The 25,780-nt window shown below is 40.0% G+C and overlaps 1 protein-coding gene across 7 annotated transcripts in view; it reads right to left on the bottom strand.

Annotated features, from left to right (window-relative positions):
* Positions 1-25,780, bottom strand: part of GNB1 (G protein subunit beta 1) — a 34,685-nt gene continuing 8,905 nt past the window's right edge. For 3 of the 7 annotated variants that reach the window (XM_056507878.1, XM_056507877.1, XM_056507876.1), the window contains exons 2-13: positions 17,538-17,600; positions 16,088-16,139; positions 10,313-10,420; positions 9,678-9,716; positions 8,952-9,058; positions 8,452-8,515; positions 6,606-6,768; positions 5,749-5,815; positions 4,123-4,324; positions 3,643-3,859; positions 2,047-2,158; positions 1-1,711 (exon numbers count right to left, since the gene is read on the bottom strand). In XM_056507878.1, coding sequence (XP_056363853.1) covers positions 2,052-2,158; positions 3,643-3,859; positions 4,123-4,324; positions 5,749-5,815; positions 6,606-6,768; positions 8,452-8,515; positions 8,952-9,058; positions 9,678-9,716; positions 10,313-10,369 — 1,023 coding nt within the window. In that variant the 5' untranslated portion in view covers positions 10,370-10,420; positions 16,088-16,139; positions 17,538-17,600 and the 3' untranslated portion in view covers positions 1-1,711; positions 2,047-2,051. Of the gene's footprint in view, positions 1,729-2,046; positions 2,159-3,642; positions 3,860-4,122; positions 4,325-5,748; positions 5,816-6,605; positions 6,769-8,451; positions 8,516-8,951; positions 9,059-9,677; positions 9,717-10,312; positions 10,421-16,087; positions 16,140-17,537; positions 17,601-25,780 lie in introns of all 7 variants that reach the window. The other 4 variants (XM_056507879.1, XM_056507875.1, XM_056507880.1 and 1 more) reach the window with 3 other exon arrangements.

Raw genomic sequence — 25,780 nt, 5'->3', positions numbered from 1 at the left:
TCATGTCAAACTGCTTTATTACATCTTAAATAACATTACATTTTAATATAGTATCTATCTTGCATCCAGCTTTCTTGAAGTACACTGACTTTAAAATTAAATACAAAAGGTGAAGAGGGATACAGGGCGTGGAGAAAGCTCTACAGAGTAGTTTCATGAAAGAGAGTAAGAGGGAACTCATCTTTTATGCCAAATCCAGGCCTAACGCACAATTACAGCACATTTTTGTACAGAATGTTGCAGAAAAAACAAAATGGAGAAAAGCTACTACTGCTGCTAGGAAGGAGCATTTCTGGATACAGTGAGAAGATAGGAAAGAACAATCTGCTGTCCAAACACTGCTGCTTTTAACATTTTATTTGAAAAGAAAGCCAGGAAAACCTGCTCATTACAAAAATGACTCTGATCAGATGCAAAGGACTCATCCTGCAAGAGGAACTGGCTGTGAGGAACTGATTTATAAAGAAGATGGTCTAGGTTCCCTCCTCCCACACCCCAGAATCTTTGACAGCGATTGTTTGAACAGGCTGTTTCTTTTTTCTTTTTTAAAAAAAAAGTGACTTATCACGCTACTCCAAAACGTGCATAGCTTTGTACTGGAGTTCTTCATAGATTTATGCACAGAGTAGCAACAATAAATGAATACAGCGACAATGGTTACAGTTTTTAAACAGGTTATTTCTTCAAAGAAAAAACATCTAAGGACTTAGTCCAATATGCACTTTTTAGCATTTCTACAGCATGCGATTCTAAGAGTAAACCCACCCAATATGGCAAACAATCAAAAAAGGTTTTTTTTTCTGTTTAACTTAGAAAGTTCAAGATCATTATTTTCAAAACATTGATTTGTACATCATTTCATACACAAAGAATTGACTCAATACCCAAGTGTAGGATAGGTCTCTTTTGAAAACAGAGATTCCTGGTTGTTGAGACTTATAGGATAGTGTTAGGATATATAAACTGCCCTTCCAAGTGGACAAACCAAAACAGATTAAAAAAATCAGTGTGGTGAAAAAGGGGGGGCAGGAGGGACCAAGGATTGCATTTGTAATCCATAAAAGGTGAAAGGATTCTTTAAACAAGCATTCATTACCTTTTACAGCATGTGCTTGGTTACCTTACTGCTTAACATTATCCTATATATGCCAAGTTTTGTGCAACAATTATCTGTGATACTAGAAAATAAAAATAAAAAAAATTAGGGACTAAATTTACAGCGTTAACAACCCCCAGGTGCTCTGGGCTAGGACTCCCTTGTTTTGCTCAATTAAATACATAAGGAAATGTATTTAAAAAGGAAACTTGAAAAAAATCCTGCTACAAACATGACTTTAAAATTTGCAAGTGTGTGAGATAAAGTCCTTAACTTCAACTTGGAAACTACAGTGAAAGCTAACTGTTTCACAATTATGCTCAAGTTTATTTTCTGGTCATGCTTTTTATGATAGTGTTTCATTTGTTTTTAAATTCTCAAGACAAAAAAAATGGTCCCAAAAGGAATGCACAATTTCATTTTGCTTACAACACAGAAATTCTTCTTGGAAAGGTAATTGTGCTCTTCATTTCAGCAACAGGAGACGGAGAAGATCTTGCCCTTTGAAGTTGGGGAGGATGGGGGTCCAAGTTAGTATGGTTGGATTGGATATGCTATCGTTTTTTAATTTTCAACCGTTGGAAACTTCTTCCAGTCGTGGAGTCCGCTGCTCTTCTGGCACACAGAAACATCTGGTGAGAGGGGCACTCTGAGAAACTGCAAACAAGTGGCAACTCTGCTGTCCCCACCACTGACTCATCCAGCCATTATCCCCCCTTCCCCAAGGACAATTATTTAGTTACTCAAAAACCCACACAGGGAAGTACAGCAGTCAAAAACTGGCCACCAGAAAAATGTCAGTGCATAATTAAAATAATGATCATTCAAACCCCCCAAGGTGCTCAGGTCTGCTCCTCACTGATTTCCTAACTTGAATGATCAGCACCCAGTAAACAAAAGGCAAAAAGCATCCTGGAGCCCAAAGCAGCCTGAGTGAGCTGGGTACTCACCTAGCTCAGTTCCAGATCTTGAGGAAGCTGTCCCATGACCCTGTTGCCACTGCCATGCCATCATCAGTCACACCTAAGCAGCTGACACGGTTATCATGACCAGCAAGGACACCTGAGGATGAGGAATGGAACAAAGCAATTGCATTGTTTTGGTGATCCCCAGGCTGTTCAAGTTACACCACAGCACCTCTGGATTAGCCAAGCTCTAGAGTCAAAAATCCTCACAAACACACAGCTGGAATTTTTAAATGCCTTTGGTTCTACAAGCACAGACTCAGGACAGAGCTGATTCTCAAGGGGGCAATTCAGTAAATGCATTACTCCAGCATTTTCCTTCCTATTATACTGGTCTCCCATGACAGCCCAGAAGATTCTGACAATGTCACTACAAACATGCACAGCTTTTGTTCCTCACCAGGTGATCAAGATTAATTAAATTTTACAAAATTTTTACATTCGTAAAAAATTTTCTTTTAAAACCGGAAGTGAAACTGAATTATGTTACAAACTCTAAAGCATTTTTCATCCAATTTTCTCTTACTACATTCACAAGACAGACTCCTCCATACAATCTATTTGTCAATATGGAGATCTAATACAATTCAATTATAGCACCATTAAAAGAAAGAATTGAGACACTAAGCAGAAAAATTAAGGGAGACAACATTTTCCTCCATCCCCTTTAATTTAACAGCTTCAAGGAGGTAAAAAGAAAATCTAATTATGTTTAAGCTTTCCAGTCCACAGCACTGAGCCAAGATATTCTTGATGGACTTGAAATTAATCTTTCTACATGAATTAGAGTGCTCAGGGCTCTCCTCAATCTCCCACCAGCAAGAGGAAGTGCTGCAATTTGGTAAAACAAAATCAGCACCAAGAAGTCTTAAATACTTGTACTGAACACACAACCACAAAGGTGTTTAACACAAAGTGCCAATATCAGGAGATACAGAAGTGTTTAATATCAGAAGTGCCAAATCTGCCTGGCAATCTGAAGCCTTGGAACATTTCAATATGCAGAATATTTTTCTCATCTCCTATTCTGATGAGAGTAATGAAACATTTGTGGCCTAATTTGTACCTTTTTGCCAACAAAAGTTTTCATTTTAAAGAACTGAGGTTAAATTCTCTTGATCTTTGGACCATGAATTTCATGTTTGTTTCCTCAAAAGATAAACTCCACAGTCTCTGTTGTTTTGCTCGTTGTCTGTACAACTACTGCTACTAATACCAGGAAAAAAATTCTTGTGTATAAATAGCAACATTAATGTTGAATTGCTTTGAATAGTTAATGCATAAACAAAGCCATAAAGTCTAAAAAAGAATATCCCTCCACCCCAACCCTTGTTTTTAATGGCAATCTTCCTGTTCTCAAGCATCCATCCTTGAGCAGGATTCCAATGGATTTGTGCATCACTGGGCAGCCTGAAGAAGTCTTCAGAGTTCTGAAGTTGAGACAGTGAGTGCTGACAGATCTGTGCATGAGACTCAGTTCACACATTCAGTATCACAGGTTGCAAAAGGCCACCAAGGCCATCGAGTTCAACCTGTGGCTGGTCCCCACCGAGTCTGCAATATCCCAACCCATTTCTTTACCTGCTCTATCAGCTTTCAGCGTGTCCCACACGTTGCAGTTGAAGTCATCATACCCAGCTAGGAGCAGGCGGCCACTCTTGGAAAATGCTACAGAGGTGATGCCACAGATGATGTTGTCATGGGAATAAACCATGAGCTCCTGGTCAGCCCGCAGGTCAAAGAGCCGGCACGTGGCGTCGTCCGAGCCCGTGGCAAAGGCGTTGCCATTGGGGAAGAACTGCAGGGGGGAGGAAAAGAAAACACAAATCATTTCAGATTTGATCCCTCTGCATCACAGCAAACAGGAGGCTGCACCTCTCCACACTGGGATATGGGCAAACCCAGTGAGGAAATTCATGAATGAACACCCTGTTTGCTTTCACCACAGGTAATTTCAGGTAATTATCTCAGCTCTACAAATTTATTTTAAAAAACCCTGAAAATACTTCATCATGCTGAAGAGCAGAGAAACAGAAAATGCTGAAGGGAGCAGCTACATACACAGATGGCGTTGATGTCTGACTCGTGGCCAGTGAAGGTTTGCCGGCACATTCCTTCTCTAACATCCCACAGTTTGGCAGAGGCATCGCAGGCACCAGAAACAAAACACCGGGCATCAGGGGCAAGGGACAAACTCATCACATCTCCAGTGTGCCCAGTAAATGTGGTTGTCTGCTGACCAGTTTCTATGTCCCAGAGAGCACTGGAAAGAATAATTAAAGAGGCAAAAATCAACGTGTTTGTGTTCCTTTGTAAAGTCTTTTTATCACTGCTGAAGTAAAACATTGTATTAACATTGATCTGACAATAAAAATCAACATTTTTGGTTGAACTATTTGTCTGTTGCAGATTAATTGTGCATATAAGATCTTAAAGCTATCCTTAATTTTAAAACATTGGGGGGGGGGTTTAAATTGAAAACCACTGGAAAAAAACTGGTGACTAGCACTGAGGGCTGTTCATCCCAAAGTTCTCTGCCATGGCTGATATCCAGTACTACCACAGCTTCATTTGAAGCAGCAGTGGTAAGGCTACAGCAAAAGCTGAGCCAGCATTTCTCATTTTTATAAGCTCACAGAGGATGAGTAACTTTGTGAATTATGTCTGATCTTAAAGTTGCAAGTCAGCCAAATCACTACTACAGTGATAATGAAAAATATGAAAGGATGAACCAACACTACCACCTCCTTAAGAGGTTTAAATACCTCAGGAAGTCAGGACTTTTAATTTCTGTAATTTCTCAGCAAACCAGAGCCATCAGCAGCAGGTTCAAACCAGGCAAACAAGAGATTCCTGTACTTTGATAAAGTCTTTTGAGGCTTGGCTGAACTGAGGTGATGTCAAGGACAGCTGCAGAAATACTACAGAATTCCTGAAGAAGCTGTATTCTCTTACAGAGAGCATCGTTTCTACAAACCCTCTCATTTCATTACAGTTTTTTGGGTTCTCTAAACACCAACACATACTGAGAAACATTTGTGGTTTCAATCCCATATATATTCCATAGCTACTCAGAATCAGTGGATGAATACACAGGTATTCAAATAGACTGGCACTGTGTAGGACAGGTATTTATTAGACAAGTTTTGCTGCAAGTGCTACTGCCTAGGAGAACTGCAGAGCTTTTAAGAAACAGATACAATAGAAAAAAATCCATGGAAAAAAAGATGGAGGCCTTTTTTAGTTCAGAAACCAGTGTTTATGAAGATACACACCTACATTCTCCTCAAAAAACCCAGCTATTGTCACTGAAGAATATTTTCTAGGAGCTCTTCTGAGTAACAACATTAACATTCTGTATTAGAAATATCCAAACACGACATTTTAAGTAGTAAATACCGAATACAAGAAGAGTTTTGAGGAAAATAATTAGCCTAGTACAGTTATTTCTGAAAGCCAAATAGTTACATCAAGAAAAATATTCCCAGAACATCTTAACACAGAATTAGGTCAGGCTCTTCAGAACATGGGCACAACAGTCAAAGCTCACAGACTTGAAATTACCAAAATTGTCACTCTGCAAACAGTGGCATATGAGCAGTATCACTACAGACTTGTGGGTGATGATGAAGTTTGTGAAGGACACAGAGAATGGATTAGAAGAGCCCTTCCTGTGTCCCAGCTTACCAAGTGGTGTCGCCAGAGCTGGTGACGATCTGATTATCATCCAGGAAACGACAGCAGGACAAGTAGCCTGGAAACAGAATAAAAGGTGCACAAATAAGGCCAGAGATTACCCTTCAAAGGCAAATTGGTTTGCTAATAAGCTGCTTCCTTCCTCTCCTGAAGCTGCAGCAAGAAACACTAAAAGCCTAAAATGCAACAGGTGATTTTTGTAAAAGAATCTGCAATGTTTTGGACAAAATGTGGTTAGAGACCACCCCAACTGAACCAGAGGAAGGGGGACAGAAGTGTGGAATGCACTGGCCAAGCTGGGCAGGAGCCCAAGTGAGCCTGCACTGCACACACTCAACTTTGTAAGAAGGTGGATCTCAGTGTCACTGCATCCAGCAGCAACAAATGCTGGACCTCAGCTGTATCAGACAAACACTGAGGAAAAATAAACTGCGTTCCTGGTCAGTACAAAGTCCTGAGCATGGACACTGTGTGTTTCCCAACAGCAGCATCAAAGAATTTCATGTGAATGCTCTGAACCATCTTTTTTGCTGAAATCCCATCTGCCAAACCATCAGTGGAACCACTCTGATTACAGAATGAGCCTGCCTGCCAACCACCTCCATTTCACAAAGCACAGAATTCAAACTACAGCAGAAAATATGAAAACCTGCAAAAAATCAACTTCCAGCTGTAAGTTTTTGTTCAATTTTACAGCAGAAAAACTGCTTAGAAACATTTAAAACCAAGCAGTCTGCAGCTAAGCTCCTGCCTGAGGAAAGAAGTAGATCATTACTAGGAAATATATTTAAAGGGGTTTTTTTTTTTTTAATCTTCACTGTGCTGAGGTAACTCTGAGCAGCACCCACCTGTGTGCCCAGCGAGCTCACGGCTGACACGGACATTCCCTTCACGAGTTTTCAAGTTATAAATGGAGCAGATGTTGTCCAGCCCCCCACAAGCCACGTAGTTGCCAGAGGGAGCATATGCACAAGTCATGACCCAGGAGGAGCGCAGGGGAATCGCATGCACCTGGAACAGACACAGGGATATACTGCAGCTGCAAAACTTGCATTCAGTGATGCACCAAAAGGAGGTTTTTCACCTGTGTCTCAAGGCAGGCATCATGTTTTTGGCAGAGAAGCAAGAATAAAACAGCTGTTTGAGTATCAAACTATTTTGAGGGCAACTTGCATATGAAGCTCGTCAGAACAAGTAGTGACGTAATAAAACCTCAGATTTGCTTTTCCTGAATCCAGTTTCATCAGCAGTTTTGGTCCAAAGTGAATGATTTCAGTGCTCTGATTACTATTGGTTTATTATAGGTTCAGGAAAATATTGACTTGCAAGCACAGTCAGCAAAACTGCCAATTCCAGGCTTAAATGCTGTGAATGAACAAGTAAGGAAATCGCTGCTTCCACTGCCATTTAAATCCTTCTTTGGAAACCCACTGCAAGCAATCAAGCTTCACATTTAAATAACTACCCCATGTTTCCTTGTCATCCTGTGCTCAAAGAACTTTTTTTAGATAATTATGGAAGCTAAACCTGTTCTGTCTTGTTAACTCGTTATGTTCATCCTTTAAATTTGCTCATCAAGTCTTTAGGAAAGCACTGGTGCCCTTAGACATATGGTGATATTTCATGCAATATTAACAATGTGCCTGAATTTCTAAAGGAAAAGTCTCATTAGAAGCAGAGCAACAGTCAGGAATCAGTGATTCTGCAGCAAAGAGCAGTTAAAAAAAATCCCAACCCCTGTCCTAAAACCATAACCACTTCATTTTTGGAAGAATTCTACCAAGGAACTATTTGGAATATTCATTTGGAGCCACTTTACTTTATCATTAGGCAAAGATCAAATTGATGACAACACTGTGTTACTTCCAGTGTGTGCTGGAACTGTCAAAAGAATATTGCATGGATTAATTAGCATTGATGTAAGAATTGAAGATACCAATACAGAAATCATGGGATGATTTCACCATCTTACAGTAGTCACAGTAATTTAGATGACATTTACCTGCAGGCTGAGGTCAAAGGATGAGGAGGAAGGTAAAAAGGAGAAGATTTATTTTAAATTTACAAACCATATATTAGCTTTTTAGTAAAGTGATGCCATTTGCTCCAGAGCACTGGTAACATGGATTCTAATGCTGTGAGGAGCTAAGTTAGGAAAATTTATTCAGAATAAAGCCAGTTCCATGCACAAGACTCAAGCAGCTCTGTCAGCTTAACCACAAGGGGCTACCTGGGAATTGCTGCCAGTCCTGTAACAGTGGCCATGATCAGTAAATACCAACCACTGTCAAATGAAAGTAAAAGTAGTGCTGAAGTGCCTCATGTGATTGCAGCCACGAAGTGATGACTCATTAGAACATGTCAGGTCTTTCAGGACTTTACTGCAGGCAACAAATTAATCTGGCTATGCTGAAATCTCTGCCCCTTCTGGTGCAAGATGCTCATCACTGCCTGCTCTCTGGTAATCACTTTTCTGCAGTATCAAAACGTTCTTTAGAAGGAAGTCTTTCTTTGTTCTCCATTTGTAGTGCACATTTTCACACTGCTGCACCCTTTATACACAACTTGATTGTTTTGGAGAATTCACTATTTGGATTTAGGACTAGGAAAGCAATAGCCAAAATTATGATGGGCAACACTTCCTCCTGATGCATTCACAACTGAATCACACAGCAATGGAGCAGCTGGCCTTACCTTGTTTGTAGTATAGCTGTCCCAAATTATAAGTTTGCCATCCTGGGAGGCACTAACTAGAAGCCTAGGGAGGAAACAGGAGGAAAACACAATCATTGTAGGCAGCCAAGGAACACCTTTGTGATGAACATTGTAAAGAAAAGAGAATGAAAGCAGCTGATACTGGCATTTAGTTTCTCTTTAAATGAATCAGTGGTTAACAGGAAAGGAACTAAAGGAAAAAAAGACAACTGATAATGGCATCTGCTCTAATTTCACAGTTCCTGAGAATTCATATGGTACCACTACTGTATTTTTCAGGCATGTAGACAAGGACTGGGATTTTGGCATCAAATGTAGACTTGGATTACAGAAACATGGAGGAAAACTCTGGCATTCAGTGTTTCTGACTTCTCTGGGTTGGCCAAATTCTCCCAGAATTATTAATCCCACGCGGCCACAAGGCCTGTGCACTCAACTTTCCAGAGAGCAGTGAAGCAGTGACCCAGCTCTGCACCCACCTGGAATCAGTCCCCCAGTGCATTGCATAAATTTTGGCCAGGTGTCCCCGCAGTGTTCTCCTAGTGCGCATCTGGATTCTCCCCACTGGGTCGATATTGGCTGTGATCTGAAACAGGAGAATGGCACACACTGAGTTTTTCCCTTCACTCTTCACAGTAGTATCTCATACACAGCTCCCACAATCCCACGTTCTCAATACTGACTGATTTTCAAACTGCCCACTCACAAGTTATGTCATGTTAAGTAGCAGGTCTTTATCACACAACCCAAGCAGCCCATTGCATTTATAAACACTCCCAGAAATTGTTTTGTTTAGGTCATGTCTTCTTAGACTTGTAGGATTTCAGACCTTTGATCTGGGTTTTCTCCTCCTGCACAGATAAATGTGGCAGACACTGAAGCAGTTTGACCTCAGCAGGCCTTATGGTTCTGATTATCAGGGTAACAACAGTATTGCTCCCAGCTCCAGGGCTGAGCATTATTTTCCATTAAGCAGCAGAAATGTGCCCTGAGTCACCCAAAGAAATCACTGCTCAAGGCCACTGCTCTCAGAACTGGACAAACATGTACTTATTTCGGGAAGAAAACACCCAAAGGCAAACTAAAAAAAAAAATTGCTACAAGATACAAAACCAGATTCACTTGCATTCACCTTCTTACACAGCATTTTCTCTTTGTAAAGGAGACAAATTTTCTTAATTCCTGTTCAACTCTGAAATTCTTACCTGAGCCAGGGTGGCATCTGCACATGCTTTCCTAGCATCCTGCAAGAGAAGGAAATTAGAGAAATTGGATGGAGTTGTGTACATTTCTTTCTCTGTTTTATCAAGTTGATTAAGCCCCCTGAGCCCAGGTTCAGAAAACATTTCTGCCTGTCACCCAGAGAGGACCCATCCTAACAGGAGCATTACCATAATACACTGCCTGCTGTCAACATACATTGTGCACTTAACTTTGAAATTTCTTCTTCTTTTGGGAGGAAGGCAACATGACTTTCACCACAAAGACACTCAAGCAGTGCTTGTCCAGAGGCTGAGCCTCCAACCTCAGAGGTTTTTAAGAACTTACTGGACTAAACTCTGACAAACTTTACCACTGACCTTATTTTTAGCAGTTTTTTAAACTTTAATAATGCTCTAGCTCAGACAAACTTCGGTAAACATTCATTTTGATCAGCAACATTATGCATTGCTTCTGTAACTATTATTTTCTAAGCAATATAAAGGGCCAAAAAGTAATTTTCTAAAGCAGTCATATGTGCTTGCCCTTCCTCCATTAACTCTGACATTGGGGAAACATTTAAAGCATCATTTCTGTCCTCCTAAAGACACTTTCATTTGTGCTGAGGCACAATACATACTCTGATTTGGTTTTTCAGTTGCTCGGCCTCCTGGCGTAACTGGTCAAGCTCGCTCATTTTCCTGTGCTAAAGGTGTGCTCCACTGCCACCTCTGAAACAACCAGAAATCTGAAAGACAGGTCACAAGCAGCAGAATTAAAAGTCAGTTTGAAATTACAAGTCCTTTCAACCACTTCAAACTTGGAAAAAAAAAAGGCAGATTGATTTATAAACAGAAATACAGGTGAAAATGTGTCTGAAATCTCCTCAGCATAAGGTGTTGTCACAAATGGATGTGATTTGCTTCCAGCCACAGGAAATTAAATATAATTTGGACTTTTTTCTCTCCTCCAGGCCTCCTACTTTTTTTCCTTTTTTCCTTTTGAGTGTTTCTGATTCCTTTTTGTATATATTCAAGTTGCTCAAGAGTGAATAAGCAGGTAACACCAATTTCAGACATGAAGTCAGAACTTCCCTGCAGCCCTTCAGACCAGAGTAAGGAATTGTCCCAGCAAAGAAAAAGGATTTACACTGACACAAGCACCTGCAAAATGCTGTAACGATTGCCTGCAACATCATGGTTATGAAAAATATTGTTCTGCTAGCTGGAGAAAAGGAGATCACTCACAAATGTTCAGGGCTTTATTTGATAACTCCTAAAATGTCTGAGAGCCAGAGCTGATTGTTACATGAACATGTTGTCAGAGTAAAACCAGGGATTTTTTGCTGGCTTGAGGGCAGGAGTTTGAGAAACCACAGCCATCAAACATTTCTCCCCTCTAAGCCTCTGTTTTCCCAGCATCCATAGGCACCAAATTATATATATTTTATAGTCAGCAAGACAGAGGCTCTATGAAACCACAACCACTGAAACAACCTCAGCTTCTGCCTATAGAGTTGCTCAACTATTGGGTGATATTTCCCAATATCACAATCACAGGGATATTTCTTATTAAATGTACAATTTATCTTTAAAAGTCTCTGCTCCAGAAAGATACTGTTGGCATTTTCTCCAGCATTCCACATCTCCAATTCAGCTGTTCCTAAACTTTTTGTTTTAAAATCTCTGCAGCTTGATAGCAATGGAAGATGCTGAAGAAACATGCTGATGAATTTTCTCTTTTATTGCAGAACAAGATAATTGGTTGCAATTTCAAATGCTACACAGAACACCTGGAGTTTATAAATTAACACTGATAGTGTGATTTTAGAACATTTTTATTAGCCAGAATTGACCCTTTACTATTAAATAAAGGAAATGCTTTGCTAGCAGCTTTACATATTATTCTGTTAAGATTTAATCAGCTTATTTATCTTTCCAAGCATGTGGGGTTTGTTTTCCTCTTAAAGCCCTTCCCAAGGAGAAAGATGAGTAAAACTTCCAAATTTTTATGCAGTCACAATAACAGAGAACATACTGTCAAGGTAAATTAAAGCAGTAGAACAAATACCACTGTTAAAAGAAGCTGCAAAATAGTTTAGACTTCAATATTCCCTAAATATTTCTATCCCACATAACCAGACTTAGGCTGCAGCTCTCTCCATAGTAGTCATTCCAAACTGAAAACCTCTAGGAACAGATGCCAGATCTTGTCATAGCATCATTTACCATTTTTTCTTTTTCCCTGAAACCCACAGTATCTTAGAAAAGGAATTTCAGTTGGCTTCTCTCCCAAAACTTCCACTCACACAACTTCAAGGCCCTTTCACTTCACTTCACTGTGAAACTGGGTCTCCTTCCTTCTCCCTTCTGCTTCCAGGGTCATCTCTAAGCCCCTTTAAGATTGCTTGTTCAGCTCAGCCCAAAATCCAGCTAAGACAAAACCCATCCTGAGTGTTTCATTATCCTGCTTTTCTTTTGAATGCTCTTTTGTTTCTCAAGATGTTTTTTGCTCATTCTACACTGCAGACAAACACTTTGGGCTGGATGTCTGTCAGAATTCTGAGCATGTCTACAGCTCCTGGGCAGCTCACACACCTGGTGAAACACTAGTGCACTGCTCCTGTCAGAAAGGAGTTAATTTAAGAATAAGCTACAATTTTTCAGATCTTTCTGCTCCTTCATATCCAGTTCTGCCATTCTCTGAGTTAATATAAGACCATTTCCTACTAAGCAAATACTGACCACTCCAGACAAAGAATTTAGAGATGGTATCATTCCCATTTCAGAGCAAGAAATTCCAAAACTTTTGTGTTCTGCCCAAGGTCACAGCAACTCTCTGATGAGACTGCATTAAAGGCTCAGGACACCAAGAATTCCAGCTGCAGGTACAAGGAACTACTGAAGATTTTACATGCAGCTTTATTTAAAAATACAATAGGAGGAATAATCTCACGTCAGTCAGAGCAGATATGTTCTCCTTAAAATAGCAGCCATTTATTTCTGCAGAATTTGTGCACTGTGAGAGAGAATTCTCTTGCATTTAAATGAAACAAAGCTTCTTTGCATGGAACAGAGAGAGGCCTAAGGAGATGAACTCTTATCCTAGGAAAAAAGTCACATTAAGAAAGTTAATTTTCCCATCTTGCATCCATCTAAGTTCCCATTGTGAATATAGATCCACTTTGAGAATTCCAACTGGGCCCCTACGCATTCCAAGCAACTCCAAACTCTGAACTGCTTTTCTGTCAGCATCCATAGGAATTGTTTAAAGCACATTTCCACATTCTCTGTGTAGTCTTTGTTGTTTCGACATCAACAGGAAGTGCTAATTCCTGCCAACACGACTGAACTCACTCACTCAGGAAATGACAACCCTACAGCAGCCAAGGGCATTAAAATATAGGAGTTCTCTGAAGCAAACTGTAAAATTTATGGGACAAACAGCAAATCAGCTTGGCTGTTCCACTATTTCTTTTATACTACATTTTAGACAATTGAATTTATGGTAGAAATATGAGAACTGTGGGAGGAAAAAAGGGTTCCAGCCTCCCATGTCCTCTTCAGCTATACTGTAAATCAAAGCTTACTAGCCTTGCATTTAAAAAACTATCTTTACAAGACTAAGGACATCAGGTAAGGTCATAAGAATGTATGGGGAAAAAATGCTTTTATCTGTTCTCACTCTGATACATGGGAAATTCTATACAGATTTATTTCTATTACAGATATGGATCATATATTGAACAATCTCTGCTCATCACAAACAAGCACAAGTGAATATCATAAAACAGATTTTTATTTCCTGGCACGTTCTAAAGGCATTTAACCCTGTTTTACAAGAAGGTTTCTAGAAGAATCTGTAAGCTTGCTGTGGATGATGATCCTATTTCTGGACTTTTGAAAGAAGTTACTGCACTTCCAAACCAAGCAAACCTCAAGGAAAAAAAGTCACTCCTCAAGCTCCACACTCCTTCTCCCCTAATTATCCCCAGAGTTGTGCAGAAATACGAAGGAGCCAAACTCCTGCTTACCTCACTTTCTCTGGAATATGTGAGTGTGTCCCTGCAGGCTGCTCCTCAGGAATAACAAATTCACTTTCCCCAGCTCCCTCCCGACCTTTCCAGGGGCTGAAGTGCTTAAGTGTCTTGGTCTAAGCTTATTTTCCCTAATCCTGTTGACCAGTACACCTTGAGGGTAATTCTCCCCTTGCTGGCTAACAATCTGTGCACTTCAGTATTCCCCACTCCTCCAGGTGACCCAAATCTCTCCTCTCTTCTCACAAGGCACCCATGGAAGAGTCACTTTGTTCCTGTTTCCCACACAGGAAAATCAACTGACTCTGCCTGATTTGTTACTTTCCACATAGGACAAAACTTCACAATTCAGTTGTGTCAGAAGGATTTATCACTTCATTTATGTCCAAGGAACAGCTCAGGGTTTGCTGTTCTCTAACATGAGCTATATTCCTGTGTAACACGAGAGTTATGTGTGTCCAACAGCTCTGCACTATATTTTTTAAGCTGCAGGAAGCCTCACAGAACTTCCATGTGCTTCCTGCAAATGGAGATATACTCAGGATCCCAGTGGACTAATTCTTATTTAAAGAATAAGAATTATTCACTCACTGCTCAGAAAACAGTGAAAAATTCAAAGCTTGAGGAAGAACTCAAATTGACTCATTTCATTGTAACAACTCCAGTGTCCTTTCTACTGCTCAAACTGTTTATGCAATTAAATCCAGTTCCTGAAACCAAGGTATCATTAACACCCTCACATTTCTTTGTAGCCTGATGCTTGAGAGCTGAACACAACTCATTCAAACATATATTCCCCCTGGTAAATACCATTCCTCTCTGAAATTCCTCTGCTGGTAGCAGCAATGAAGAATTGTATTCTACATACCAAGAATTTAGTAAGAAATGAAGCTTACTAAAGAATTCTTTATTTAATTTTCTTACACCATTTCTATTAAAAAAAAAATAAAAAAAATGGAGTTTTCCACCCTCTCTCTGTCCTGAGAATATTCTTTACAGATTAAAAGAAAAAATCCCACATATGAAATCACAGTTATCATTAACTCAAATATTCAGAATTTCTGTCCCTTGCTGGTCAAACTTTGCTTGCCACAAGGTATTTTTAGCAGACATTACTACTACCAAAACCTAGCATAATCTCACCAGGCCATTGTGGATGCAGAGTCTCGTAACACAGAGGGTTTAAAGCTAAATTGTTCATATTTTACTCAAGCACAGTAACTTTCTAAGGAGGTTTAGCAAATCCTTTTTCTCCACGAACAGGCTGCCTGACATTTGTTCCTTCAACCTCCTTCCTGCCAATACCCATCACTCCAACATGGATGAAAAGCAAAACATTTGCAAAAACAGAGCCCAAACTTTCCAGCCTTAACAAGGAGCTCCCAGCAGACAGTCCCAGAGCAGGTCATCTGATTAAATGAAGCTGTGCTAATCTAGCAGATACCACAAATCCTATTAGCAACATGCACACAGCTTGGACATTTTCACAATGACAAAGGAATTATCCTCAACTCACTGTTAGTTACAGTGAGCTGACGTCACACTGCCTTTGAAAAGCTGAGGGTTCTTTTTGTTTTCAGGAGCAGAGATGCATTTCTTGTTTTTCTTTTATTCAGTGGGAAATGCAGTGAGATCAGACTTGCTTGTGAACAAATTTGAGGTGTCCTCTCTGTCATTTATATAAACTAACACTGAAGAAAAAATTCAGGGTCCCCTTGGATCCAGAGGGAGATAAGGGCAGAGGAATAAAGCCTGCTGCCTGCCTTTGGAAAAACAGGTAAATATCCAGTAATTGGAAGTATCAGATTTAATTCAGCAAATACTTGGCCAATTAGCAATGTTCCTCACAGACATTCAAGTTAAAGTCTGGAAGGTAATGAAGATTTTACTGCTTCAAGAACAATAGTAATAATTACAATTACACAGAATATAAACTCTGAAACTTTTAGGTTATGTTTAAATAATACTGACACATTGAAAAGAACATCCTGACAAGAGCCACTTTGCTCAAAAGAAATTTGGCCTTCTTTTGTCAAACATGGTGGAGAAGTAATTTTTCATTCATGAGAGAATGACTATTCTCATCATTTTATTTATTACAGTTCCCTGCCCCACTGAGATGAAACAGTTTCATCTGTGGTCTCCCTCTGCTTTGCCAGTTCCCTCTCTGACAGAAGGCAGGCACTAACATCTATTATTTAGCAGGTTTCCTGGCCATTTTAAAATCCTTCCTGTTGACACAAGAATACACATGCTAAAGGAGAAAACAGGTATTTTAGGCTTGCACAGATTAACAGCCAAAAATCTGAATTAACCCCTTTTTAAAAATAGGATGTTTCTCAAGAACTAGAAAAAAAATCACCTTTTTTCTCTACTTACATTTTCTCTCACTACAGTAGAAAGCCAACTTCTGCTGTCAAACATGTAAATTCTGGAAAAAAAAGACACCAAAACCACAATTAATGTAATTATCACAAAAGAACACCAATTTCTCAACAGATTTAACAGAAATTAAACTACTATCAAAGTGCAGATTATTTCTGTTAGCTAACTTGACCAGCTGCCTGCCTTCATGAAGGAAATGGGCACAGTTCTATTAACTGTAACACAACCAAAGAGGCTCGTATCAAGAAGCTCATTTTGACCTTTTCCCAAAAAACTCTTGCAATCTTGAGATCATTCTCCTGCCCCAGTGATAGAGAAGTCCATGATATTAGAGAATTTAGGATAAGAAGAAAATACAGTCTCACTCACACAATTTTCACTGTACTACAAAGTAGCCACCCCTCCAACAGCATTTTCAACACACTGGAATTATTTCTGCTCAATGCTGTCCCTGAGCTACATTTGCCTTCTAAGCACAGTTAAATATCATGACATCTATTTTATCAGAAGAAGTTACATAAACCTCCTACTAACGAGCTCAAGTGAGAGCACACTGCTCTTCTAGAAGAGTTACAACTTCAGATCACTAATGATACCAGAAAGTACAGAAAGAATTGACACATTCAGTAACTCACACACTCACTCTGGACTGCTCTGCTTTAACAAACTGCCTTTGCAGCAAGGGGAAAAGTGTAAGAAATTTTGGATCAGTTTTTTCTCCTGGCAGCTCAAAGTAATATTTTAGTTCACCCCAAGATGTGAAACACTGACAACCACTTCTACATCCCAAACATGTGGATGTGGCTCTGCCACACAGCAAGACAAGGGCTGGGGGTGATGTCTGGGGACCCCTCAGTGTTCAAAGCCACTGAGGCAGGACAGGGGAGATGATTCTGAGCACAAAGCAAGAAGGTACTGAAGCAAAATGACCTTAAAGCAGAAAGCCAGCCTAAAACTCCACATACTTACAACTGAAATCTCACACAAATGCATGTTTCTGATTTTCCAGTTCACCACTAGCTGGAGAATTTACAAACCACTTCAATGTCTGGTATGGAGGTTAAGCTACTTAGGACATGGATCATCCTCACCCAAGCTCATTTATAGATAAACATTTTAATACTGTGATTATGAAACTATCACAGTGTAAGCAGTTTTGTTTGTTACTGCCAGAACAACACATTTGGGACATAAAACTCACATGTAGAGGCCGAACTCCACCCCCTAGACACAAAAACATGACATGACCATTTCAAGTTCTGAAAACAGATCAACTCCAGTCACCTTTCAGAAGTCTTGACAGGAAAAAAAAAACTGCCCCCACTACAGAGATAATGAAATCTAATGAAATTCTGAAAGAATTACCTGAAATGTAAACAAGTAAATTTATGCTGGCACACTAACAGCACACAGAATACACAATAGCAAAGGCCAAAACACACACCATTATTGTCCTGTGCTGCACCCTCATTAATGCAGGAGAGGTGTTGCAGATTTCATATGCCTTCTGCAAAAAAGAAAAACAAAAACAAAACAAAAAAAAGCCACTTTAACCAGCCTGAAAGAAGAGGAAGGAAGCATAACAGCAAACTTTTCCACAAAAGTTGAGTTTATTTTTCAAAGGGTTAAGTTTCTACTTGAAGATGCCGAAAGCATCGCAGAACGCAGTCCTGGCAACGGAGATATTTTCAATTCTACCTTAAAGATGGAGCTCATTTAAGGACAAAAGCAGACAAGTTACTCATGAAAAAAAGATCTGCATTGCCACAAGCTTCCATTTTTAGCTAAAATGTAGCCTGGTAAAAGCAACATGAAAATTAGAGGCCAGTTCATTCGGTGCACCGCAGCACTGGCTCAGCAAAGAGTTCTTGTAAGGAGCTCCACACACTGCCCTGACAGCCCTGCTGAGCCCAGAGCTGCAGCTCCTTGACACCAAAAACTGGGGTTTCAAAAACAGCAGAGAACAAAAAGTTCCACAGAACACTCAAAGTATGGTTCAAGTGGTTAAACCATCACACCAAAGCACCTGGAGGTGAGCCAGCCCCACACAGGGCTGGTGTTCCCAGTGTCCCCACCTGCCCACAGCCTCCTGCTCCAAGAGAAGAACAGCAAAGCCATTTGGGCTAAAAAAGAGTAAAGGAGCTCCAAATGTCAAAAGTGTCATCATTTCTGGGCAAAGCTTTCCCTCACTAACTGCTGCCAGCCCAATATCCTTTTTTCTTTACAGATACTGAAGCAGTTACCCTGAGCTGACAACCCAGCCTAAAAATTTATCTCAACTCCAGCATATTCCAGGTACAAGTCTGCATATGAAGAAGATTTCAGCAGAAGACACCACAACTTTCTTCATGAGGCTGGAAAAAGCAGGGAAGAAAAGGAAGAAAAAGGACTTGGAAGAGTATGGAAAGCATTTTGAAATATTTTAACATCATAGGAAATCTGAAGAACCCTCCAAAATGAAGCAACTTCCTAAGCAGATTAATCACACTCACTGTACCCCCTCCAAAGCCATTAATCACAAAAACACGTTTTTCTCTCGACCTATGGATTCAGTGAGAGACTTAAAACTGAAATATTCTGGGTGTTAATTCCAACCTGCTCAAGACTGCTTTACACACACATTGACTAGGTGCCAAGGCAAGTATCTGAATTGCTGCAAAGGCATTCTAGGATTTAAAACACACCAGCAATTCATGCACAACTGGGGCCAGGCATCCAAGGATCTGGCTCAAACCCTGGATGAGATTTGCCCAGGACTCCCAGCAGTTGTCCCTGCTGTAAGAACATGGAGAAGCTGGAGATGTGTTCAGTGAGGGATGTCATCAATGTATACACAGGTATTTGAGTGGCTTTATCAACACAGTTTAACATGGATCTCAACCAATACTAGAAAAACTGATTTTCATGACCATTACACCACGTGAATCTTAAAAGTGTCTCACATGCACATCCTCCTGTAAGAGTGGCACATAGGGCTGTTTCATTCAAGGCACTCAAACTAAAATAACTTCACTGGAGGGGAAAGAAAAAAACAAACAAAAAAAACCCCTTAAACATCCAAAAACCTAGTAGCAAACCTCAGTATTCTGTTAAGATAAACCAGTAATTCCAAGTGAAGTTACTCTGCTGCTCTGCACCCCTGAGCCAGCAGGGATGGCTGGATGGAGCCAGGCAGTTCCTAATTTAGCCTGCAGATGCTCTTGCTCAGGTACCCAACATCATCAGCACGGTAATATATCACCTATGAGGCAGAGATAATGGCTGTGGAACCAGCAATTGCAAGTTATTAAAATCATTTCTTACAGTCTGCATAGTTGATTATTATCACACAACAGTAGCTAGATGCCCAAGAGATTAAACCACCTTGCCAAATCACTGCCAGCATCATGAAATTCCAATGTGCCACCAGGCAACAGTAATTAAGTCTCAAATTTAAACTTGTAGGATTGTTCTGTATACAAAAAAACTCCCAAACAAAGCCCATCCTCAGTTCAATGACTTGGTCCTAGCTATCAAATTTAAGTGCTCCAGCACTGGAAGCTCAAAGGATGTTTCAGGATCTGCATGTGCCCCTCCAAGAGTTAATTCCAGCTCAGACTTTCCTTGGGGAGTGCAGAGCTGGAGTCCAGAAAGCCAAGTCTTTGCTGTCTCCTCCTCCAAAGGCAGCTTTGAATTACAACCTGGAGAAGTATCAAATAATAATTACAAATCCACAAATCTAAATATGCTGGAGCAAAAGGATACAACTCCTCCTTTATTCCAAGTCTCCTTTCTGGGAAGCATCTCCCATGTCTGTAATTTCCAAGCACACAAACTTTGAAAAGCAAGCAGTACCTTCCTAACAGGTTTGCCAAAGAGCTCACCCTGCTAGGGACAACAGGAGATTGTACAACTGCTGCAAAAACTTCCTGAAAGCACTTGTGTCGTGCAAGGCCAGCACAGCTGAATGTTTCTGTGGGAGGTATTGGCTGCTTCTTGTGCTGAAGAATTGCCAAGTTCCCAGCTGAAGCTGAGCTGTGCTCAGTAGACATTTTTCCATATATTAGTGGGAAGTACACACAAAACAAGCAACAGGTCCATCAGTGTTAATGCTCATCTTGCAGCAGTCACATTGGCTGGCTGGAGAGCTCACAAATTTCCATTTTCAATGCAGTGTGTGAGTAAAATGATAATTACACAAGCTAAAAATAGCTGCAACTCAACAACCTGATTTCATCAGTGCTTCACTGTTACCTATAGCTCAACAAGGAATGGCAGGTTGCATTTCTAGAGTCACTCATGAGAGCTGTAGAGCATTTGTGTGTTTTGTTTCAAGTAGAACTTTAGAAATGCTTTCCTCCTGAAGAAACTTTGCACTTTTTCTACCCAGTTCGATGGATCTACAAGACCACACTAGGAATAAAAAATACTCTCCTTGCTGCACAGAACACAGGAGAATTTTTGGCTAAAGAATAAAGGTCAGTTCTAGGGTCCTTGCAAAGTTCTGGCCACCTTCCTCCATCCTGTAACCTCATTCACACAGAACAGCACATCCAACAGGAAAATCCAGGCAGAACACACCTACATGGAACAGCCTCCAACTAGCCAATGTGGCCTTCACCAAACTGCAACTCACAAGTGCCTCACTGCTTCCATCTGGCACTTGAGACTCCAAACCCCCACAAAAATAACAAAAAACCCAGAACAAACCCATCCACCAAATAGCTGCTACTATTAAGAAAAAATAAAATTAAATTTTTATTTCAGAAAATTAAATGAAGAAACAAAGTATTAACAAATCTGGAAACCCTGAAAGACCTTGCAAAACCCAAATTCAGCAAGGCACTCTCACATTCAAAGTCCCAAATTGGAACCACTGTCTCAGAGGAAAAGTGCATTTTTGTCTCCTCCAAAACTGCTCCAGAATATGAATAATTCACCACATAAGTTAAACTTCAATATTCAAATTCCTCAATATGCCAGAGGTTGTTACCACACAGTAACACAACACAACACCTACTGAAAGTCACCAAAATGCTCATCATGCATGATCCATCAGCTCTTGCTTTCATGCCTCCATTTTCCAAAGAGTCATCCCTCCCTCTGTTTAACAAGTACTTGAAAATCAACCTTTTGGACAGTTTACCACTTTCTCAAAATAGCAGCCTAAACAAGCAGACAACAACGCTAGGATCATGGCAGGACACATGACTGCAATAAACAGCTCTGATGTGAAGGGGGCTGTGTCTCCTGCCACCACCACTGCACAAACTCCAGCTGCCTTCATGGCAGACACAATCCCGTGTTGCCAAAATACTCACATTTCCTGATGCTAATCCCATGACCTACATTTAAAAAAAGAATCATACTGATGTAATATTTAAGCATAAAAATCTGGACTGTAACAGGTCATTTCATTAATCCTTTCTAAATGCATCTGGAAGCCATGTGCATTCTTAAAAAAAAAACAAACAAAACCACAATACTCTAGGTACAGCAAAGAATTTCTGTAAGAAACTAAAAGAACTGATACTACAAGTTTAACAGATGCCTAAAGCCAAATGCTTAAAATAACACTTTTAAAAAAGAAGGGTCTTAAGAAATCTTTGAAGTAGTTCACGACTATTAATAACTCTTGGTACTTTAGTGAGCCAAGCCCAAACATTTCCTAACTACATCTCTTCTTTTCTATCTTCCTCTCGAAGAAATTCCCATTTAAGTGCATTTTTATACTTCTTGATAAGAAGCAGGCATGGAAAGTTAACTTATTTTAAGAACAAATATTACTGGTATTTAGTGTAAGTTTTCAACAAACTTGTATTTATTAAATCACAATAAGCCAATATTCTAGGTTTTATTCAAATTTATCTCTATGCAGTTAGCACTCCTGAAGAGCAGAGCAGCACATTTATAGATAACCTCAGCAATTTTATCTAACTAGTCGGTGATATTTTTGACTATCTTCTTTCCTGATCTTACCATTTAAAAAGAATGGAAAAAAACCCCCAGAACCAGAGTAACAAAAAACTTAGAATCTGCTTATGCATAATTTTCTAGCTACATTTATCAAAAAAGTCACTGAAAATTGTCACTTCCTTAAGTATCCCCTTATCCAAACCCAAGCTATTTTGCTGTCACATAATACCTGACATCTCTCTTCAGACTGACAAACAAAACACAGGCAGCACTGAAAGAGAATTTATTACTATTAATTAACCAGCAGAGAAATGACTAAGCATTTATTACTAGATGCTTCTACCTGCAGAGCCTTGAAGTAACTGAGCAGCTGTTTCTGACTTCAACTGTCACCTCTCAGTGCTTCCTTCAACTCTTTCATCATGAACCTCCATTTTTTACTGATTTTTTCACTTCATATGCAAAGCCACCAGAATCTGTGTTTACCTAAGCAGGGCACCACAGGAATGTTGCAGTCTTGCTTTAATAATTAATAATTAAAGCAAGACTGCAATATTCCTGTGGTATTACCAAGCAATGGCACGGTATCAGGATATTATCTTTTGATAAAATGTGTGATCTCTCATGTCTATCAGCTGAATCTATAGGTTTGGGGTATCTCACAATCCAAGCTAGACAAAGAACATTTTCTCCTGGAAGCCAGAAATGGAAGTACACAGCTGTAGGAGAAGTTCACAGTGTCCCAATGTGACAGAACCATTACACAGCAAATGAAAACACTTTACATGCCTACATTCATATACTTGCTTCTTTTTAATGGAAGTCAATTAAAACCATGTTTATTCAGGTACCAAAACAAGTTTTTAATCCATGATTTAAGAACATGCTTATAGTAAATTGCAATCCTATTAAGAAATTTAATTATTGAATATTCCCATTAAGTATCCAAATAATGTCTTTTAAAAGTCACTTCTGGGTAAGCCAATTTTCAAGTAGTCTTCAGTTCATTTTCCATGATTTAAAAATGCTCAGAAGCCCTCACAAAGATTGATGGATTACTCTATCAGGATGATGTTCTGCTCAAGCTCTCCCCAAATATTTCCCAGCAGGTGCTGAGGAGAGCCCAGCATGGGACTGGATCACACTGCACTGAATTCCCAGGCAAATAAATGAATGGGGAGATGCAAAACCTGGCAGAGGCACCTCCTGTTACCAAAATCCTGAAGATTACAATGAAATCCATCAAGTGGATCAGCTGCCCTGTCAGGGATTAAAGTGTAAGAGAACAAGTAGGTTCCAAAAGCCTGGATGGGATTTTTCTCAGCTCTGCTTGCCAAAACATCTGTCTTGGAATGATCTTCACCTGGTTAAAAATCGTGTGCTGGTTCAGATATTACCATCACAGTGACATCAGCAGGTACATAAAGATCTTCACTACAATATTTATTACATTAGAGGAGGAAATGGGCTATATGATCACTTATTTACAACACAAAAAAAAACCCAGAAACAAAAATAGCAGAATAGACATGAAAAATACTAACACGAAAAAATAAATCAGTAAGACTCTGTGCCTGCATAAGCAAAGAAAATCAGCAGAAATACCCATTATTGTATTTTGTATTTCCATAAATTTTAGCTCTGCTATTTTATCAACAGGAGCTGAATCATCCATTTCATTCTACATATGCCAGCTAATAAAGAGTCAACTGAGTCAAAGGAGAATCAACTGCTTCCTGTCTACACCCTTTTAAAAAATACAACCAACTTCCAGAAAGCTACACTTAGCAACACTACTTTTGACATCCTTAAAAGTAAAACCATTAAAAAACAAGGAGGAAGAGCCAATCAAATTGGGGCATCTCTACTCTTGATGCAAGGGAGATTTACAGATCTGAAGTGATCTTTAATGGCCAACTTTGCTTCTGAAAAGCATTTCCCTGATGTGAGGCTGAGAAGCTCACATGCTGCCATGTCTCACTGCACCAAGGCCCTCAGAACACTAATGAGAAACACTAATGAGAAACACATTGTGTTTCCAGTCCATATTCTATCAAACCTCAATTGTGCTTCTCCATACGGATCAAGAGTTCCACCCAGAATACCTTTCACTGTCAGGATCAAATCCTGAGAGAGCACTTCAGAAACCTGGGATTCTTCCTCCTGCTCTGCCTTAGAACCACTCAGAGAAAGCAAGCAAGCTTTTACTGTATTAAGCTTTTATAAAGTGAAAATAAGAAGAAAAATCCAACAGAAATAACAAAAGTAACCCCCTCTTGAAGACAGGCTGGACTGGAGTTGATAACTACCTTGTCTCCACAGCTGCTGTCACATCTGCCCCAACAAAAATAAGGGAGTTAAGACATTGGAACAAACCATCTGCTCCTTTGTGCCTCTGCTACACAGACTGCACAAAGCCTCAGAGATCAGCTAAAAGCAAAATATTCATTCCTTACAACCGTGTAAAAGATCTTTATCCAAGCCCCAGCTAAAAAACAGAATACATTTAATTCACTGAAATAAGAATTCAGTGTTCAAACAGCACAGTGATCTTCAGTAAGAGATTAACAGAGCACTGTTAGAGTAAGTTTAGCTATGCCATGAAAAACAGCTGCTTTCCAGCACCAGGCTGAAGATAAGAATCATTTCAGCAAGCCTTAAAAATCAAAAGAATATATTACATACATATAGCAGATATAAGATACTCAGCAGAGATTAAAATATGGAATTTCTCTTTCACCTAAAATAGACTATACCTCATTCTCTAGCCCCAAAATCAAGATGCCCCATCTTTAATCAATGTGCAAGCAGCTCCATTAGTTTTGATAGCAATGATTTATGCCCTGAGTAGCTCATTGATTTCTCCCAATTGCTGTGTTTTGATATGTACTGTTTGTACAAAAGAAGGTACAGAAGAAAAGAAAAGCAAGGCTGAAAAGTCGAGTAACACAGGAGACCTTGAATCCATTAGACAGAGAAGTGTTTGGGAACACACAAGGCAACAATGCTCAGTGCTGATAGGAGAGCACAGCCCAGGGCCAGTATCACAGCACAAAGCACAAAGGTACAGCAGGAAATACTCAGCTTTCACCCTTGGACATTCCTCTTCCCAAAGGATCTGCATTAACTCCCTGAAAATTTCTGGCATTAATCTTTAAATACCAGTTGCATTCCTGGATATGGTATCTATCTTGTTAGGTGATCAAAATATAGATGAAAACACGATAAAAACAGTAATAGTGAATTTACTGAGAATGACAAAACTGAAAACATCAGAAGACAATCCCACCTACTCCATGGAAAAAGAATGCCAAACCAGCAGACAGGGAGGTTGGTTGAGCCCTGGAGCTCCTGAGGGTCTGTCCTGCCCCTGGAGCCCCAGCACAGCCCCTCTGGATGAGCCCTGGGTGCTTGTTTGGAGCTGCTGAGTGCTCCCAGCTGGAACTGCTGTGCCCAGAGCTCCCAGCCCCAGAGCCAGTTCTGCACAGGCTCCCCCAGCCCAGAGCAGCAGTGAGCAGCTCCAGGATAAACCACAGCACTTCCTGAAATGCTGAACTTCAAAACTTCCTGAAACACTGACACCTCATCTACTGTCCATGCTCAGAAGAAAGGAAAAATTTAAGTCAAACCAATCAATTTGATCTCACTGTCCAAAGTGTCCATAATTTGAGTTTCTAGACACAGAAACTCACCCCCCAACACCTCAGGCACCTACTGAAGACCCCACTACTTTGTCAAGATTTCAATTTGTTACATGGTTCCTGCCCAGTCCCATTTTCTGGGAGTACTACA

The sequence above is a fragment of the Oenanthe melanoleuca genome, chromosome 21 (genome assembly GCF_029582105.1).
Source record: "Oenanthe melanoleuca isolate GR-GAL-2019-014 chromosome 21, OMel1.0, whole genome shotgun sequence".
NCBI classification, from domain to species: domain Eukaryota; kingdom Metazoa; phylum Chordata; class Aves; order Passeriformes; family Muscicapidae; genus Oenanthe; species Oenanthe melanoleuca.
The sequence above is the reverse complement of the archived record's forward strand: the minus strand, read 5'-3'. Positions and strand labels throughout refer to the sequence as shown.